At 38.0% G+C, this 20,552-nt stretch overlaps 1 protein-coding gene across 9 annotated transcripts in view; it reads left to right on the forward strand.

Moving 5' to 3' along the window:
- Mbnl1 (muscleblind like splicing regulator 1) overlaps nucleotides 1-20,552 on the forward strand; it is a 146,803-nt gene that overhangs the window by 24,117 nt on the left and 102,134 nt on the right. For 6 of the 9 annotated variants that reach the window (XM_059265400.1, XM_059265405.1, XM_059265402.1 and 3 more), the window contains exon 2: nucleotides 4,731-5,732. The exons of 1 other annotated variant lie outside the window; for it this stretch is intronic. In XM_059265400.1, coding sequence (XP_059121383.1) covers nucleotides 5,559-5,732 — 174 coding nt within the window. In that variant the 5' untranslated portion in view covers nucleotides 4,731-5,558. Of the gene's footprint in view, nucleotides 1-4,220; nucleotides 4,515-4,730; nucleotides 5,733-20,552 lie in introns of those variants that run through there. 2 more of the 9 variants (XM_059265401.1, XM_059265407.1) reach the window with 2 other exon arrangements.

Raw genomic sequence — 20,552 nt, forward strand, 5'->3', positions numbered from 1 at the left:
GGCACATGTTTGCCTTTTATTGTACACTCTGTGGGGCTTAACTTGATACATACTGTGAGTGTCAAGTGCTCTTAGCTTACAAAGAACAACTGTTAATGCTTCCTCATGATGTTCTTCCCCTTTGTCCTTTTCAAAACTTGATTCTCTATCTTTTTTTTTCCAGTTTTTACTGTCTAGATTATTTCATATTGTTTCTTTTTCCTCCTTTATATCTTACCATAGAATGTACACATGATTCCTGACATCACTTTAGGGGAAAGGAGATTGTGTAGTAGGACACGTTTGGCCATAGGATATGCGGTATGGTGTGAGGAAATGCGGTGGATATAATTTGATCAGTGGGTCACTGAGGACTTTTCCTCTGGGTACCAGAACATTTGATTCTTGTTGCACAACCTTTAAATTCCCAAAACAAGCATTTTGTTTTTAAGGTAAATTTATTTATTTATAGTATATTGAAATAAAGTAAGAAATATCACAGAGATAATTTACCTATTAGTAAACATGTTAGAAGTAGATTCATTTCATTTAATAGTTATTAGAAAAATAAATCTTCATTTCAGCGAAAAATATTTTCATAAATTCTTATAATCTGTATGTTACCCATACAAAGTTTTCTTTTCTTCTCCCCTCACCCCCCTCTCTCTCCTCCCCTCTTCCCCCTCCCTCCCTCCCTCCCTCCCTCCTTCCATCCTTTCCTGCTTTCTTCTTTCTTTCTTTTCAGACAATTTTCATTATGTAGCTCAAGCTGGTTTGGAATTCACTTTAGCCCAACCTGGCTTCAAAATCTTCCTAGTCCTCTTACTGTGGTCTCTGAGGTACTAGGGCCCACATACTGTTAACTGGCATCCCTGAGCATCTCTGTGGGGTAAAAACACCTTTACTAGTTGAAGTTACATTTTTCAGAAGTCAGTGCTGATCCAAATCATTTGCATATTACCTTAAACAGAGCAGTTTCATGAAATGAATTTATTAGGTATGTAGACTGATGTCCATTCTCCTTATTCACTGTCTTACCTGGTCAGTCATGAACATGCTGATTGTCTGTGCCTGTGTTCTAGTATGATCAATTTACAAACATGTGTATACTTCTTTTAGTTGCAACTTTTGAAGAATATCTCTTATATAGATTGAAAATAGAATAGACCGAACTATGAATCTGTAGGCAATTTTGTATTAATATGTTTCATACTAAAGTAGAACTAAGCCTGTGGCATGACAGAAAGGAAAAATTACCAACTCCAGAAATCAGCTTTATAGTATTGTACATCCTTAGCCACCAAAGAACATGGATATTTATAATGGTGCCAATACTCCTTTCTTATGTTGCTTGGACCTTGTACTTTAGAATTAAATATTTCTTGAGGATTGGGAATATACCTGCCTAAACATGTCTGTTCCTATTAATATGAATAATTTTTTAAAGATTTATTTATTATGTATACAGTGTTCTGCCTGCATTCCAGAAGAGGGCACCAGATCTCATTATAGATGGTTGTGAGCCACCATGTGGTTGCTGGGAATTGAACTCAGGACCTCTAGAAGAGCAGCCAGTGCTCTTAATCACTGAGCCATCTCTCCAGCCAATATGAATAAAATTTATACATATATTAAACATTTGATAATATGTGTTGTATTCCAGGATCGGGGGTTTGGGAGACATTGATAATATACCTTGCTGCCAGGGGGATGATAATCTTAGATAGAATGAGCATGTTATGGGATAGAATCATGTTTTTCTTTTTCTCCCAACCCCCCCAGAGTTGGCCCAGCTTTACAGAGAAGGTGGTATTGATGGCAATATAAACAAGAATGGATTTGCTGGGTTGCAGGGAAATGGGGTAGTCAGCCAGATGAAGTGATAGTGTATGGTACCTTGCTGGGGTTCCAGTAGCCTGCTATGGGCAGAAGGCCTGAGAGCTCATCCCTGTAAAGATAGAGGGATGTGGGATCATAAGCTAAAGAGTTGTGTGTGTTGGCTCTCACATGGGGAAACATTGAGGTGGGGCACTGAGGCAGATATAAAAGAATTTGGTTTTCACAGGACTGTCAGCTTCTGTTGAGCAGTAAAGTATGAGTATGGGAGTTACACTGGCATGGATACAGAAGTGAAGGACACACGAAGCCAACAGAAAAGCAGCATATGTAGATGTCTGTAGACATGGGTTTGGGGAATAACCTAACATGAGGGGATGAGGACACCGCACAGGCACGTGGGACTTTATTCCTGTTTGGTATGGGATTTTCAGCACTTGTGAAGACTAAGAATGAACTGCTGTGTGAAGGTAGCAAATGGGTATCTATAGGTCTAGAAAAGGAAGGAGATTTTTGAGAAGGAACCAGTTAAGGTGGAAGCTTGGAGAAGCTTGGCACTGGGGAGAACTGCAACAAAAGATGTGGGCAGACAAGCGGGAAGTTCAGGGAGAACTCAGACCCAAGGGTGACTGTTTGACCAAAGAAATAAATGTGACACATAAGACCACCCATCACTGAGAGTGAGTGAAACATGGAAGAGGAGAGAATTGAGGTGGAGATGGCTGGAAGGGTTACCTGGAAGAAAGGGAACTGTTCCAGGCCTGTGCAGAGATTCCTAGGCAGAGGGAGGGCCTGCAGGACCCTGGAATTTATAGAGGTGATGGTCTGCTCATATCTTCAGTGTGTATTCGTGTACATTCACAAGTGATCACATGTGTGCATGTTACTTTTGTGTCCTCAGATAAGCTCAGCCTTGCCGTAGTAAGCGATCATTTATATACCCATGCTTTTGGAACTCCATCTATTTTTTTTTTAATCACTGTCCTCAGGTTTCTGAAATGAGTGGTGTTGTTTCTGCCCTTGAAAACATGTGGAAAAGTAGTTCCAATATCTAAGGAAATAAAACACTCCACAGACAGGGATTGATGTGTAAAGGTAATTCTGAAATGGTGATATTAGTATGTAAGTGTGGAAGATTCATGTTTCATCTCTGGCTTTCCTGGGTGCATGGTGGCTGATAAAGTGTTACGCAGTGTGGACTGAAGAGGTGGTGACCACATGTGCTCTGTGTTCAAGCCAGGGAGGCTCCAAAAAATGATGAATGCTAAGTAGAGACTCGGGACAGTAGACAAGAGTACAGACTTGTCTCGAGCTGAGCCTTAGAACCCGAGGACTCTTGAAAACATTCTTGAACACTGTGCTTAGTGACTTCTTCAGTCTCTATTAGAAACTGTAGTTTTCTGTTTAGTGTTTTCCAAATATAAATACCTTTGCTAAGTAGCTTGAATTTTCTCTGAATAGTATTAAGAATACTAGTATTGGTCCTAAAAAATTAAATTCTGCTAGATATTCATGCTTTTAGCATCGATGTCTTCATTTCCTGTATTCTAGTTTCCAAAATTACAAACGTACCATTTATGACCAGCTCCTTTAAAAAAAAAAATTGAGTGTAATCACCGTTACTTTGTGTTGTTGAGGGCTTGGAATGTACTAGTTAGAAAGCCTTAACTCTCTTCACTGACAGCATTCAGAAGGAAAACAACCCCACAACATACACACTTTTATTTTTGTAACTAGTTAAATTTTTGAGAAGTTTTTTGCGTTATTGAAAGAGAAAGTAAGCTGTTGAGCAAAACTGCCCAGTTCTGCAGGGTGGGCTCCTAAGTTAACAGATCCTCAGGCAGCCAGCCGCCTTGGCCCCCACCCTCCAGCATGGCGTGGGATTGAGCCTCTGAAGTGCATCATGCTGCCCAGACCAAATTGCTCACTTAATAATTAATGTTCCTGCAATGGAATCACTTTCTCCCTGGAGGTTGACTTCAGATTTACCAGACACACTGACAACACTGCACTCCTTATTCTTGCCACAAGACCTCGGCTTCTGCTTTAAAAATGTCTGAATAAAGGATGCTTTTGTTCGTACCTCGCCTGCCTGTGATATAGTGACAAAGTGTCTGATGGCTGAATGGAATAGTTTTACAGTATGAGTGCTGCTTTCAGCAGAGGGGCAGGACTTGGGCTTTAGGAGGAAGTGAATTGGATAGGTCAGGAGAATGTACCATTTGTAAACACCCCTTTCCTTTTTTATTCACGTGTCAGGGCAGCAGCAGCAGGCTGCTCAGTGTCCACCCCTGTGCAGTGCCAGAGGGAAAGCAGCTTGGACTTCAGCTGCAGTTTTTAGACCTTGCTTTGGATTCCCGGTAGTGATTGTCAAGTCCTGGGACTTGCGTTAGAAGCTGTTTGGAAACTAACATGGTTTAGTCCACTAACTGCATGTTGGGTAAATTCAAAACCCACATGCTCGTCCTCTTGCAGTGGAATAAGTCACATCTGATGGGCATTTTCTGTGCTTATAGCATAGTAATGAACGTCTGACAGGCGCGACCTTTCATAAGACAACCCACACTATTGGCTTTCTGCCCAGAATATTGCTGCAACACTATCTGTGATTGGTTATCTCTCTATCATGCATTGCTTCACAAGGGGAAACGGCCCCCTTTTTAATAAATCTACGATGGCTGGCTGCAATATTCCTCACTGTAAGTATTGTGTGTGTGTGTGTATGTGTGTGTGTGTGTGTGTGTGAGACAGAGAGAGAGAGAGAGAGAGAGAGAGAGAGAGAGAGAGAGAGAGAGAGAGAGAGAGAGAGGCTGACTTTGAGTTGCTTAGTCTGGTGTCACATGGCAAGGTTGTGCGACTCTAGGACATTAGTGAATGCTCCTTAGTAAATCTTAACCTATCTCTTTTCTCTACAGGTTGGTACTAAGAAGTGCCTTTCCTGACGTCTCTGCTGCTTGGAACCGCTTCTAGAGCAGCCTCTGCTTTTGCCTTGCTTGCTGCCAGCTAGACTGTGACGACAGCACATCCGCCCTCCACCTCTAGCCCAGACACCCCCACTTCTACTTCTAATCAGGAGAAAAGCTCTGAGTATCTGCCATTGCCCTAGGCTGCTTTAGTTTAGAAGAAAAGTTTGCTGAAAAAGTAAGATACCTTCTGCCAGGAAATCAAGGAGGAAAACAAAAAATCATTTTCTCGATTTTGCTCTAAACTGCTGCATCTGTCTATGCCAAACTAATCAATACCGATTGCACCACCAAACTCCATCGCAAATTCAGCTGTGAGGAGATTCCCTGTCAGACAACTTGGCTGAAAGCAGCTTGGAAATTCGGTGTCAGAGGGTCTGCCACGTTTTCATGCTTGCATTTTGGGCTCCAAATTGGCACTGGGAAGGGGTTACTGAGCGCAAGGCTGGTTCCAGGCCCTCCTTTAAGCACCCATCTACTTACAATCCTGGTATTTCTCTAAAAACCAAAACCTCTTTGAATTAACAGTTTCATGCTGTGACTTTCTAGTGGAGGTCTTTCCCTTGATATTGAAGTCACACTTTTCCACGTGCCGTTAAAGCAGGGAGCGGGGAAACAGCCTTCCGGACATTTTCACCGTCATTTCACACTCTAAGTTTTATCAGTTCCTATTTTGTTTTGTTTTTGTTTTGGTTATTGATTTTTTTTTTTTTTTTTTTTTTTGAGAGGGATCGGGTTTGTTGGTTTCATTGAACATTTAACTACCTGTAAAATATAAACATGGCTGTTAGTGTCACACCAATTCGGGACACAAAATGGCTAACACTGGAAGTATGTAGAGAGTTTCAAAGAGGGACTTGCTCACGGCCAGACACGGAGTGTAAATTTGCACATCCTTCGAAAAGCTGCCAAGTTGAAAATGGACGAGTAATCGCCTGCTTTGATTCACTGAAAGTGAGTAAATATTATGTACTTTTAAGGATATGCAATGATTGATTAAGGGGTATGGGCACACGGTACTCTAAGTTTCGGACTATGGATTGCTTTGTTAACACTTTAGTTATATAGCATGTTCTGGTTTATAGTGTTGAGCTGGGGCACTCAATGCCGAGTCCAGCCAAACTTACAAATAACTTTACCAGGCCTTTAACTCCAAACTCCATGATTTTTTAACCCAGAGCAGAAAGTGTTGTGTATTGATGCAGTTGTAATATGATGATAGCAGAGTGAGAGTCTTTGTTCAGCAATGGTAAATGTTCATGTTCAGCACTTTCATATATTATAATAAGGCCAAGACAGTAGCTGATTGAATATAAGTTGTTTTCCTTTGTTGGTAAACTTGTCAAGCTGCTATAAATGAATGGCAAATTCTATGTCAGCTGATCATGGATACATTTTTACTTTTCTGTGAGATAATTTCAGTGGCTAAAGACATGTACTTTTGGGAAAACATAACTAGATGTAAGATTTCTTTCAGCAGTTATAGTATTTTATCTGAACCACATACTTAATGAATGTGGCTGTATATATAGGTACAAACTAAGTACTGTTGTTCATTGGATGTTTCATACTGAAGTAATACATATGTTCTTTTTCTGTGAGATTCTTAACAGTTGTTACTTAATGTGTTCCTGGTCAGAAATGTTAAAAGTTAGCCTTGTGTGCATGATAAGAAGAAATTATTTATGTTAGCATTTTTATAAAGTTTGAAATGGATCTTGTAAAAGATAGCAAACATGTCTTTATTGTGAAATGCAAGGACAAGACTAGAAATTTGTTCCGGGGTACCTTCAACTTACTTGGTTTAATCAGATTTTTAATTTTCGAATACTAAATGCCTGCAGTTAATTCTTTGACTCTTCCAAGATGGATCACCATCGTATCTACATCTGTGAAGAAGTCTCATAAATCCATTGTGTCTTTTAAAAACAAATCATATTGTAATCCGAGTGCTTTCTTTCATCTTGTCAGGGTGAGTTAGAGGTTAACCATTTCAGCTGGTTGTTTTTAGTTCACTTTGTGATGCTCACTTTGGTAAAGTTTTTACTAAACGTTTCAACGATTCAGTCTTGAGAATAGGCTAAGAGGAGGTGTGTGATAGTAACCACAGACCCTTGTTAAGACGGCAGGCTATCGGCAGAGTCCTAGAGACTAATAAGTAGGAGTTGTCAGTTACTACTTCCCCCACCTTGGCCTTGAAACACATTGATAAAGGCACAGTGTTTATACCTTTGTGAACATCAGTCCTAAATTAATGCTCATGAATTCAGGTGTAATTAGAGACAGGGATCCATAAAACAAGGAGCAAAAGACTAATTGCTCTTGTCGGTAACCAGCTGTGTTCTTAAGTAACTCCTTTTTGACCCAATTCCTAGCAAATCCAGTTTTTAATCCTATAGATAATTGGTGGTGAACTCCTAGCTGTAAAATGAAGGACATTAAATTTGGCTGTGACTTTGAATGGTTTCACAGAAGACCTGCCTACATAGAGTTTGCAAACACTGTGAACTATTAATATTCAGTTTCTATTTTTCCAGTGCTAAATATTTTTTTTAAGTTACTATTCACTTGTGGTCAGAGAACAGTTCTCCTTTGAGTAAAGCTGCAGTCCTGCTTACAGACATGCCGTGTGGTTAACGAGACTCAACCGCCACATCAAGGACTTCTTAAAAAAACAACAACAAAAATAATGTTAATTTTTAAAATTTATTTATGAAATGAATTCATTGTACCACTTAATAAAACAGCAAACTTTGTCCTTTTCCTTTGGTTTTTTAAGACAAGCTGAAATTTATAGTTTAAATTTTTTTTTTTGAATTTGGCAAAACTTTTTTATTTGAACAGACAGACAAATTAACACAAATTTATTTATGATAGAGTTTTATACCCACCCGGACAATAGCTTCTTACGTGTTAGTGAAGTATTAAGAGTCAATCAACTCTGGATGTGCAGTTAAATGTTTGAGTTTTCCAAACAGTTCCACATGTAACTGGAAGAATCCCTCATTCTTTATATGGTGTTTGGAATTCTACCTTTTAGCTAGTAGTCTTATGGTGTTCATTTTTGTGGCTAAAATAGATCCAGAACACATCTTAAAACACTTAAAGTATCTGAATGACTCATGCTTGAAGTTCTGAAGTTTGGGAGCATTCTGAGGCTTGCCTGCCAACAACCAACAGATCATCTCCATTGTCTCAGAGTATACGGAAGTTTTACAAGTAAAACTTGTAATATCCTGACTTCTTTAATGAAATGTGCTTTCTGTATTGCTTTTAATCCCTGTTCCAGCCTCTTTTGAGTTCTTGAGCCGTGAGATGGAGGTGGCTTGTGTAATCTACTATTTTTAGAAAGTTAGGAAAGCAAACCAAATACTCTCTGAGAGGACCCTGTGAAATGGCTGTACCCTTCAGCTGTGCTGTTTCAGACTTTGGCTGAGCTCCCAGGTGACTTAGGTTTATAGCTGACTTTTGGTTAGAAGAAGAGACTCCCCCCTCCCACACACATGCATACACACACACACATACATGCATACATACACACACACACGCATACATACACACAGAACAAGTTGAACAGTAGAAAAATGTTTATGTAAAAGAAATTACTGGGCGTATTACTGGAGATTATGAGAAGAAAATTAGCTGATAGGGTTTCATTGACATGCTGATGATTTTAAATTTTTGAAGATGAAATTAAGGTTAGATGTAGTACAGTAAAACAGTTCTAGTTCGTAATAAATGTGTTGCAAAAGTTGGAGTGTGTTAAGTAGAAATATATGTGTATATTATGTCTTTCCAAATGCAAATAATGAAAACAAAAGTTGAGTAACAGGTCAAATGTATAAATTAAATAGCATTCAAGCACTTCATTAATTTAATTTTTATATTGCACTTGTAGTTTAAATTTATAGTACTCTAAAAGTGAATTCTACCTATGGCTTGAAGTGCTTATAACTTGCAGGTCTGTGTGCAGTCGGCACTTCAGATACTCAGGACAGTTGACCAAGTGCATCATTTTGTCCTGAAGAGGGTTTTTGTTTGTGTTTTTTTTTCACTCTTATGGCTTATGAATGGGTCGCCAAAAGAGAAAAATGATTAAAAGACAAGATTCCAGCATTGCAAGCTGCCAATAGAATGGGGCCATGTTCCGGGAGTGGCATTTCCAGTAATATTAATGCATTGCTACTCTATCATGATCTCTCCGCTTCACAGTACAGAGTTTATGTGAAGAAAGTTGGTGGGATATATTTCCATGTGATGTTGAATGTATTATAGTCTCAAAGAGTAAGCATTCACTATGTAATCCATAGAGAAAAACCTCTGATGTTAACATCTGGATTAGACAGAATGACTGACTTGATGGGGTGCCCCAAAGTAATGACAGTTAATTTCAGAATATCTTCCATTACCACAGAGTGTTTTCACCATAACAATGGCTGGTATCATTGCTATTCTTACAAAAATACCATCATGGTCTTTTCATCATGTTTTAAAAACAATTTTAGCTGATAATTCTGGCAAAATGAAATGCATGAGACATGTCCTGGACAAACCATTCAGTTTTGAACTAAAATTTTAATGTTGTATGTTCCTATTTGCACTAACTCTTACTAAGCATTTGATGCCTTTTCCTCACAGCATCTCACATATGATGTTATAGTTTTGAAAGATGTTCACATCCTGTATTTAGAAACTTGTGCACACATGTATGCATTGTGTCCTTCAGCAATAGGTTGACACAGCAAGTCCTTTTCCTACACTGATATTTTCAATTTTGAGAGCTGGACTAACTATTAGGACACAACTTGTAAAGCAATGTGATTGCCTTACCTGTTCTCATCGTTGCCAGTGAGCAGAAACCTCACAACTCTGAGAAGTCCCTGTGCCTGGGTGGCAAAATCATTAATTCTGACAGGAACATTTTTGTAACAAATGCTCAGTAGTTATAGCTGCTTCAGCAGTACTAATAATAACTTCAGGCATGAGCCTGTTCATATCCTTAAATTCTTTAAAAGTATATCCTTTTATTCATTTTTTTTCTTTTTGAGATGATAATATAATTATATTATTTCTCCCTCCAAACCCTCCCATATACTCTTCTTTACTCTTTCAAATTCATGGCCTATTTTTTCATTAATTGTTGTTATATGCATATGTGTTCTCTCTCTCTCTCTCTTTCTCTCTCTCACACACACACACACACACACACACACACACACACATTTGTATTTTCTCCTTCCTAAATACATAAGTACACCTGCTCCGTCTGTATAATGTTATTTTTATGTATGTTTTCAGGTATTGGGTAACCAATTGATGTGCTCTTGCCTGGGGAAGACTATTTCTCCTACTCTGAGGATTCCTTAGTTGCCTGTAGTTCTTTGTGTAGTGTGGAGGCCTCCTGGTATTTTCCCTGTCCCCTTCAACATGCCTGTTGTTGTTGTCCTTGTTCAGCTTATATTTAAGCAGTCATGTTGATACAGTCTTCTGACATTGCTAGGAGACACAATCTCACAGCAGACTCCCTGATCTTCTGGCTCTTCACAATCTTTCCACCCCCTCTTCTTCAATGTTCCCTGAGCCTTAGGTGCAGGGCTGTTTTGTAGATGTATCCTTTGGAACTGGGCTGCACAGCTCTGTATTTTGATTGGTTGTGGTTTAGAAAACTCTCTTAAATGAGTGAATATTTTTAAACTATTGGGCAAACCAAATGGAAGACATAAAGCTACCGAAGGCACAGATTCCTGCTGTTCTGCTCTCTTTTGTAAGGTAATAGAGTGATCAAGGAAAAGCTACTTAAACTGAAGGCAGCATGGAGTGTAAGCAGGTTCAAAGCTTACCTGCTTGTCAGATATCTGGAACCACTCAAACTCGGGGTCCAGTCAGTGGCCTCACAGAAAGTCTGTGTAAGCCTTGGAAGGCTGGAAGTCTCTGTGATCTGTAGGGTGAACCTCTTGCTGAGGGAGTGGAACATGCACCCAGTTCACACGTGCTTCTAAACCTGGAATGCTTCTCAGACCCAAGGACACCCAGGGACCTCGGGTGTGAAGCTTAGCCTGTCTTTTTCCTGGCTGAGGCTAAGTGGAGGACCTGAGCTCTGAGCATTGCTAATCTGTTACCTTTCATGCTGAGCAGTGTCGCTGCCTTCCCCTAGACCTAGACAAAGCTGCTTATTTTCTTACAAAGAGATCCTAGGGAGGGCATTTGGAGGCTTTTTTTTTCTTTAGCAGACACACATTTTATGCTCTTAGATAAAGGAATAATTTTCAGTGTACTTAGGTCAGAACTCATGAGAGTCAGTAGAAATGGGTAACTAAACAGATGACCTTTGATTACATTGCTGATAGAGATTCAGGTGTAGAAACTCAAGTAAAAGTAACTGGAAAGGCTGGGTTGAAAACAGTTGTGCAGTGTATTGTGTTTTAGAACAGCTATTTCCCGTAAATTTCACTGAAGCAGTAACACTAAATATATTAATTCTGGTAAGCACTTAATTTAATACTCATTTACAATATGCTAAACCACTGCATTTTTGTAAATAACATATTTCTTGAACAATTATTACTAAATACACGTCTGCTTATATAAGCTCTATTTTGACACTAATATTTTTTGATTTTCTAAAATTTTGAGTTATGTTTGATTTGTTAGAAAAAAGCTTTTTATACTATGGAGTTTCTATTTTGAGAATTTAGTGACAGATTCTGAACTATAGAACCCATTATACACTATAATTTGATTGGCAGGCTAACTTCACGATGTCTTTGGGCCTTGGCTTCACCCTTTCTTCTTTTTTTTTTTCTTCCAAAGTCTTTGCAGCTTTCCAGTCATCTGGTTTCAGAACTGTTGGATCTGATCTGTGTGATTCCCAGAGACACACAGATGCGATGTAGACATTTGAGCTGTAAAAAATTAGATTCAGCATTCAATACCCCACCAACAGCATTTAGCATCAACAGGAGTTGGAATTTTCCTCAGGTTTTCTAGGCCTGTTCAGTGTCTTCTGCAGTTCCCAGTACTCAGGGTTCATCATCCCAAGGTCCTGAGAAGCGCGTGTCTTCTAAATGTAGCATTGTTTCAGCGAGGTAAGATGGTCTGGGCAGCAGGAAAAACCTACCTGTTCTGGGAAGCAGAAGAGGTAACACCCCATACTGTCACGTCTGCCTAACAAAGGCCCTCGGATCTGCAGCATGATTTTACCCACCTCTTAACTAGCTGATTTGGCTTGAAGGATGCCTGGGAACTATAGTGGTTGCTTAACTATTCCCTAATTAAGGTCAGTTTTCAGATAAGATGCAAAATAAGGCAAATGACATAAGGCAAAATGTCATTGTAGTTTCAGTACCAGGTGAGAGAGAATTATAGAAATTACTTCCCCCAGAAACCTCCCAGAGTCAAATAAATCTCTGAAGCATGTACATGAGTGTGGTGGCCATTGAAGGGAGGACCCTTTTGAAGGGGAACTTTAGTACTCTACTACCAATGAGGTCATCACTTTGTTTTGGTTGGTCAATAAAACGACATCGCACAAACTATTTAATTTTTATTTATATATAAAAATGAAATAGCATGCTTCTTTTACTTTCCTATTAAAATGTTATCTATAACACACACACACACACACATATATATATATATATATATAGGTATAGATATATATGCATATGTCAGAGAATTTTGAATGGCAGAAGCTTCTGTTGTTACCTTAATTTTCATTTGTACTTTCTCTACAAATAATATTTTTCATTTCTTTGCTATCGAGTAAAATCAGTTAATAGATACTAAATCCCTCTGTGTGTGTTGATGACTATCTTCATTTTATGGTAAGATTAGCCTGTACAACAACTCTTAGGTATGGTATTTGACAGACAGGCACAGGGAAATACAGAGAAACCAGGTGCAGATCAACTGGACCAACTAGTAAGCTGATGCCTGGTAGCCTGATTGCAATTTCCATCCTCAATCACATCGTGCCAAACATGGCTTTTCAATACCCATGTGCTGAAGTTTCAACAAAGAAATCACATAGCAGTGCTTAAGCGTAAATGATGATACAGGGTAAATTGAAGGCATAGGGCCTACAGCAGTAAATAAAGACACATAATTATGTCTTGACTTAACACGTAGATCAAGAAGGGAATCCCAGGTAGCAGGAAGATTGTGATATCAGACACAACAATTGAGTCTGTTGTAAAATATAAGGAAATGAGTTTAAGTGTCCCTTCTCAGATAGTGCCACTCTATCAGCTAGATAGCTGCCTCAGTGTAGAGAACGAGGGGCAGAAGAGATGGCTCAGTGCTTAAGAACACTTGCTGCCCTTCCAAAGAACCCAGGTTTAGTTCCCAGCTCCCACACATTGTTTTTCAACTATCTTTAACTCCAGTTCCAGAAGATTCTATGCCATCTTCTAAACTCTGAGGTTACCAGCCATGCAAGTGGTACATACACATACATGTAAAAAAGAATAAATAAAATCAATGTATAAGAAGAAAAATGACCCAATGTCTGCATTGCTTAGAACCAACTCATTTAAATGATGAGGCCCACTCTGAGAAGCCAGAGTAACTGTAGAGTTTTTGGGCTATGCTCTAAAACCCTGGCCACTAATTAAACCCAAGGACTCCACAAACACATTGTAAGCTCCATTCTTTTTACAGATTTTAAGTACAGTTTTATTACAGTAATAGTTAAGGGTCATATGTGAAAAACAAAGACATTTAGGAGCTGAGAATGGATAAGGATTCAATAATTTAAAGAGGATAACAAGCATATTCTGTCTCTGACTTTGGAAAGGTAGAAGTTAAAAATTCTGTCTCATGGTATTATTTACTGGGAGACCTGTATTATGATGGAATGACCTGGAAGTTAGGAGGGGTAGGTGGAGGTTAGGAGGGGATGGGGTTTACCTGTGTTAGGAGCAGGTGGTGAGGTTAGGAGGTGAACTCAATAGTAATGGGAAGGTCAATGTGAGGGCAGCTTGAAGACTGGAAGGGAGGGATGCCTTTAGTGGTTTAACTTTACCCTTTCCCTCCACCTTTCTTTCCATAACTACTGACTCTGAAACCACAAATGGGAACATAACCGGAGTCCCCAAAAGAAAAACTCAAATTCCCAGACCCAAGGCTTAGCCAGCTGTCTTGGATGACCCCACTTAGATGGAAAGTCCATTTTAACCTGAGGTCTCCGTTTCAACGCCAACAGAATGCTGCAGCTATCTGAGTTTATCTAGTGGTGCATATGTTGTATTTTGTGTTAGTGTGAGTTTGAGGCTTCACTATCTTGTCTGATTCAAGGCCCACAGGTCTCCAGTATGCAGTTAGAGTTATCGCTCTGTCTCCAGTGCAGACTTGGAGTTGCTCATATCTAGGTCCAGGCTGTTCTTACATGAGGCAGGAACCATCTGCAGTTAATAGTTGTCAGTAAATGACTCAAAATAAAACATAGAAAATTAAAGTTAGCAAAGCTGGGGAGTTTTTCTCTCATTTTCAATTTCTGCATAGATACGGATATAATCAGTGCTTAGGATCTGCCTGTGATGGATAAATTACATCTGTAATTCATTCTTTTCCATGTTACTGCATTCAGGCGATAATTTGCTTTCAGAAATCATTGCTCATCTAATATTCTAAAATCGTTCATAGACTGAAAACAAGTCTAGTAGCATGTTCCTATGGGGGAAGTACTTATATCCGAACAGCTTACAAAGAGGGCAGAAAAGTTTTAAAAAGACATTGGAGAAAAGCAGACAAATTCCTCTTTGGTAGATGACATTGTTTCTCAAAAGATTATTCTTCTTAAAGGGAGAGAACCCCCAGAAGAAAGATGAAGGAAGAAACACTTAAAGAATTAATTATTAAATAAAGAATCCTGTTAAGAAAGATTTGTGTCCTGAATGAATTATCCCACCATTATCTCCCGTCTCTTCATGGCTAAGTGGTGACTAATGAAATCTGAGTCTAGCCATGAGAAAAGATTATCATCATGGTCTTATTTATTGAATTCTTTTTCGCTGAAGAAATTTTACTACCAGGCATTGCTTCCCACGAATCCTAGCAGAGTTAAAAATGAAAGAAAATCTCCACATAAGAAACTCAAATAGATTTTAAAGTAATAATCAAAATAAGCCAATCTCCAAACACCCTAAAATAAAAAACAGTATAAAACTAGCAAAAACCCCAAACAACACTTTGCTCAACTTCTGATGAACTATAAATCATTATTCATATTTAATAAAAGTCATTTATATAGCAAATATTTTTACAGTGGGGTCTATTTCAGTAGCTCCTGCAGTTGTAATCTGTGATTGAAATTTAGTAGCTTAGTAATGTACTATAGAATTCAAAGGTTTCCATAAGCGGAGCAATAAACGTAGAGTGGTTTTAGCATCTTTTTTAGTGACTGCTGGCTTCTGTGATTCCTGCCAAGGGTGAATAATGATATGGAAGAGATTTCCTTGAGAAATATATATTTTTTTACTCTAAAGATTTAATTAAGAACTTAGAGGGCTGGGTAAGTGATTCAGTGTGTCAGAACACTAGTTGTGCAAGGGTGAAGACCTGTATCCAAATCCCAAATGGGGGCACAAAGACAGGCGCACCCGAGAAGCCAGCTGGCAGCTAAGCCTAGCTGAAAAGGCAAGCTAAGGGTTCAGTGAGAGGTGCTGTCAGAAGGCCTTCACATGGAGATTGGCACTCTTGCCAGTCTGCATAGTCACCAGGTACAATCCAAAGGAGGTGCTCCTTACGCATCTTAGGTGCAGGAACCGACACTGTTCTTTTCCCTGGTCAGTGCTTGCTCTACTAGATATTGTGAAATCTTGATGGAAGGGTGAGGAGCCACACAAAATTATGCCTCTTTGATTGTTGGTGGACTAGTGGTTGCTGTAAGACCATGAAATATTAAAATTTTGCCTCCTCTTCTCCTTCTCTCTCTGCATGTGTCTCTTCCACAGGCCTGGTCACTCTCTCTTCTGTCCCTCCCTCCTCCTAAGAAAACTCTGCTCTGATTAAAAAACAAAACAAAACAAAAAAAAACTGAAAATTCGAATTTAGTAGATTTTTTCTGAAACACACTGGAGACATTTAGTCTCTGGAGGAGAAGTGGGGTAATTGGCATGTTTTCAATTGAGTGGTCACACTGCTGATTTTAATATGGCAAGAGTTACGAAAGCGTATCATCACAGTCTGTAATTCTGTGAGAAACTTGAGTCACATTGATTTTTAGACGGCACATTTAGAAATCATTAATTTTACTCAACTGATTTGTTCATCATCTGCCCATTATATAAAGTGAGAAAGTTCAGAACAGTTAAGTTACTCTCCAAGGTCACACAGCCAGAGGCAGCTTCCTGGAACTTAACACTGGTTGTCTGTCTTCAGAGCTTAGAGTTTTAGCTCATCTGCAGTGTAACTTGTCTAAATTATTAATGCCGAGAAATGTTATAGTATGATCTTGTGCATACAAGTTGCATTTAATTACCAACAAATTTCTCTATGTAAATTTTGGGTTGAGTTATAGCAAGTGCTTGAATTTAAAGGGTACTTTTAACAACAAACTCTTGCAACATGTTTTCTTAACAATACAATCTCTGAATAATTGCTAATAAGATGTTCTCATTCAGAATATGAAAGATTTCATTTTTAGCCAGAAATCTTATACTATAGAATATAAATCTCAGATCAAGTTGCATTTGCATGTTTATACACCACACAGAGAATGAATGAGGGAGCACATCAGAAAACAGTCCGTTCTAGAGAAATGAAGAACAAATCCACCAGAGTTCCAGGCACCTAAGACAAAGTGGGCAGTGATGGCCAAGGGCATTAGGTCAGGAGGCCTCTCAGTTAATTACTACCCCTACTTCTTTTGGTTAGAATGGAGTATCTCTTTATTAACTTATAGGTAAGTCCATGCAACTTTTTGGATTTTGGATGAGACTAAGATTTCATCTTATTTTGTGAGTCTTACTGGGAATTATAATAATATTAGAAGCAAAATATGTGCTTCAAAAGCTTTGTTAAGTCTTCCATGTATATTATGTGATGTTAGAATGTAAGTGGTACCACTCAAATATTTGATTCCTGAAACATCTCCTTGTCAGGTGTTGTATTTATGTACTTATGACTTCTAATAGGACATTTCAAAAATTATCTAGGACTAAAATTTTATAGTAAATTTTTATTTTTTGTGTATCTTCAGTATTTACTTACTATATTAATAATGCCAAAACATCTAGTTTGACTAATTTTCCCTGTGATATAATAATTTTATTAAATATTTTGAAACAGCTTATATCTTTATAAGACTTTTATACCACAGTTAAATGAAATAAAAATGACTAAATAAAAATTATTAATTTCATTTTATTCAAGATGTGGAAAGAAGAGTATACTATGCTAAAAAGCTTGGGTTTTAGAATATGAAAAAAATTCTTAGGCTTCTTAGATATTTCATGAGCATTAGTGTAATCCTGAACTTTTATTAAAGAGCTAGAGGTCAAATATTAGAGCTCATACTCTGCTCTTGGTGAATAATACAGTGACCCATGAGTCTTCTCCTAGAGAAGCTCATTTTCACAGAACTAGCTGGTGAAATCAGCAGCTCGTTTCCATTAGCCAGTTTCTTGACTATATTGATTTAGACAAATAATTAATTAGAAATATTTTTGTACAAAATTGAAAGCTGCATCGATTCATGGATTCTGATATGGCAAACTGGCTTTTTCTTTAAAACCACTTAGATTACAGGGGAACGTGTGTGGCATTTTTTGTCCTTAGATTTCATTTTTCTGTCTTCTCTGTTTTCTTTATTAATTTCCTATAGATTAAGGTTTGCTTTTTCATTGCCCTTGGTGTTTTCTGAGTGTCTAGATTGGACTTCATTCTGTTTCTCATGGAATGCAGCTTTTCCAGAAAACTCTTATTTCAAATAAATATTGATGAGAATGTGGCCACCAGTGGTTTTCGCTAAGACCCTGCTGCTGCCTCTGAAATCTTAGTCAGATTTGTATCTTTAGAGTGATCACACACACAAAGCCACATGCCAAGAGTTATGTAAGTTAGAAACAAAACAAACGGCAAAACCCACTTTCTGTAGCACAGACAAGACCTTGGAAATAGTTCAGACAGTAGATCCAGTAGGGTCTTCTACTTCACAGGAGTTCCTGTGACTTCTGTCTTTTACTACCTCATGCTCGTTTCTCATTTATAATATGACTCTGATGCTTCAAAGAATTGAGAGGATTCAGTAAAATTTGTTACATCATATAAATCACTAAATATGTGGAAATCCCTTACAATTCATCATATTGTTCTAGTCTGAATGTTGGGATTCAGTCTGAGTTATAATTTTCCTTTGTGTGAGGAGCCTTGCCTCAGGTTGGAATAAATTTTGCATATTATACTGTAGGTGTTGTTTTCTTGTAAAATGTAAAAAGTACTCTATGAGATAGGTGTAAATGCACTCTTATACAGTAGCCTGTTTACTTATTCTTCACGAACAGAAAAATAATCCCCAAACTGAGCATGAGTATGACTTCACATTAATGAGGCAATATTAGTAGAATAATTTTTGTCTGTTCCTAAAATCCATTTAATAAATGTAGTTATCCATGAATGAAAATAGTTATAATCATCTTTGCTGACATTAATCCCATTTAATATAAATGCCTCTTTAGTTCTTTACTGTTCTACAATAAATAATCATTTTTACATTTTAAATGCAATACGTGAATTTTATGCTAAAAGACTCACATGTTTTAAGGATTTTATTTTTTAATTGCGTATATATGTATTTTTGTATGTTTATGCATGTGGGTATGTGCATGTGTGAGCACAGGTGCCCATAGAGATCAGAGGTGTTGGATTCCCCCAGAGATGGAGTTTCAGATGACTGTGAGCCTTGTGTAGGTGCTCGGAGTACAGCTTCGGTCCTTTAAAAGAGTAGAATGGGTTCCTAACCACCAAGCCGTTTCTCTAGCCCTGTAATCTACATTTTTAAGTGTAAAATTCATATTTATTCAGTAGTTTCCTGTACACAGTAACATAAACCTTAACTATTTGGTTGTGCTTCTCTCTCTTATTCTTTTGCTCTTTTTATATTTATGTATATATCTCAAATTATAGATTCAATTATATCTTCGTTAGATTTCAAAAAGTTTCTGATAGTGTAGAGTATAAACCTCAGGTCTGCCTACACTCCTTTAGTGGTCTAACGATAGCACCCCAAAATATTTCTGATTAATCCAACTTCAATTTCTTTTTCTCCTCTCGTAATTGACAGGGAAACCAGTGCTAGCTATTGAAATAATCCAAGCTATCCAAAGGCATTAGCCTAACTCACAAATGTGAGGCCTGACTTGGGAGAGAAGAATCTATTGTCTTTCTTTGTTAGCAAGGGAACAGCGTGATATGTAAATGTTGCTATTATATCCTAAGTATGAGTTGTGCACTGATTGGTTCAGTGAGCCATGCCACACTGCCTTCTTGTTAAGGCTATTATTGGTTTTTGCTGTACTGCTTTGTATTGATTTTGTGTGTAGCAATGAGTTAGCTACATTATTTAATGTTAAATGAGGATCAGATATATGCCAGATATGGAGTTACTTGTAGACTTTTAATTGAATTGGCTGTTTTGGGGTTTTAGCATGTTGAGAGACAATTAGGAGAAAAACATAGGATTACCTTTGAGGAAGGAAAACGAAAATGTATCTTCAACTTTCTGGTTGTTGCCAAAAGTGGTACAATCTTATCTTCTGCAACTATGTAATTAATTTGCAGTTAGCAGATGTGTAAGATGTGAAATTTCACTTCTGTGTTTCTTATAAAAGTCAAATGTGTTTAGCACCATAAAATGCTTATGATTTCTGGAGGAAACTTCACTTGTCTTTAAGAGTGGTTTCATGATGAAACTATATTATAGGATCTGTAGCAAGAGGGAAACAGCAGGTAAGTAATGTTGTTGCTGACATTTGGGGCTTGTGGAGATGGAAAACTAGCCAAGGATTAAGTAGGGCATCAGATGAGGTATTTTATTTACTTACTGGATTGTTTCATAGTTTTTTAAAGATAAAACAGGTAAGGCTAATATTTACTTATTTCTTTGACATTGATAATCTGATTTTCCAAACTTTTTTTTTTTTTTTTTTGCACGTGTGTGGATGTGTTTGCCTGTGTCTGACTGCTTGTGTGTGCAGGTTACACATGCACAGTGTGCACATGACTGCACTCCTTCTCTACTTACTGTCTCAATAAGGGCTTGCTTTGTCAATCCTAGTGACATTATGGTCCCAGTTTTCTTGATGTTTTTTAAATTAATTTGTTTTTGGATGAACTGAAGCAAAACCCTTGCCTAATAGTAGCATGTACTAGGGCATTGTGACCCATGACCTTTTGCCATCCCTAACTTGTTTGACAAGTATGAACTTTTAAAAGTGACAAAATTTTTTGAAATTCATATTAAATCCTGGCCTCACCCTTTTTGGAATTTTAGCAGTAGAATTGTGATAGCACCATCTTAAAGGTATAGAGTATGAGAGATGGTATAGGCCAGACAGCTTATGAATGCCTTGGGGAGTCTCCTTTTTTGCCTTTGCTCCACTTCAGTGAATGGGAGTCTCATGGTGTTCCTTCAGTGTGTCCAGTGGCATTCTGTCCCGGGTTTCTATGACTTCTAAGGCCTGCAGAGAAGTGCATTTTTTTACCCCACGATTTGCTCTATGTCTCAATTTAGTCAGAGCCTCTAACAGACAGAATTAGATGCTTCTTACAGCTCTA

Source organism: Peromyscus eremicus, chromosome 6 (assembly GCF_949786415.1).
Source record: "Peromyscus eremicus chromosome 6, PerEre_H2_v1, whole genome shotgun sequence".
Classification (NCBI taxonomy): domain Eukaryota; kingdom Metazoa; phylum Chordata; class Mammalia; order Rodentia; family Cricetidae; genus Peromyscus; species Peromyscus eremicus.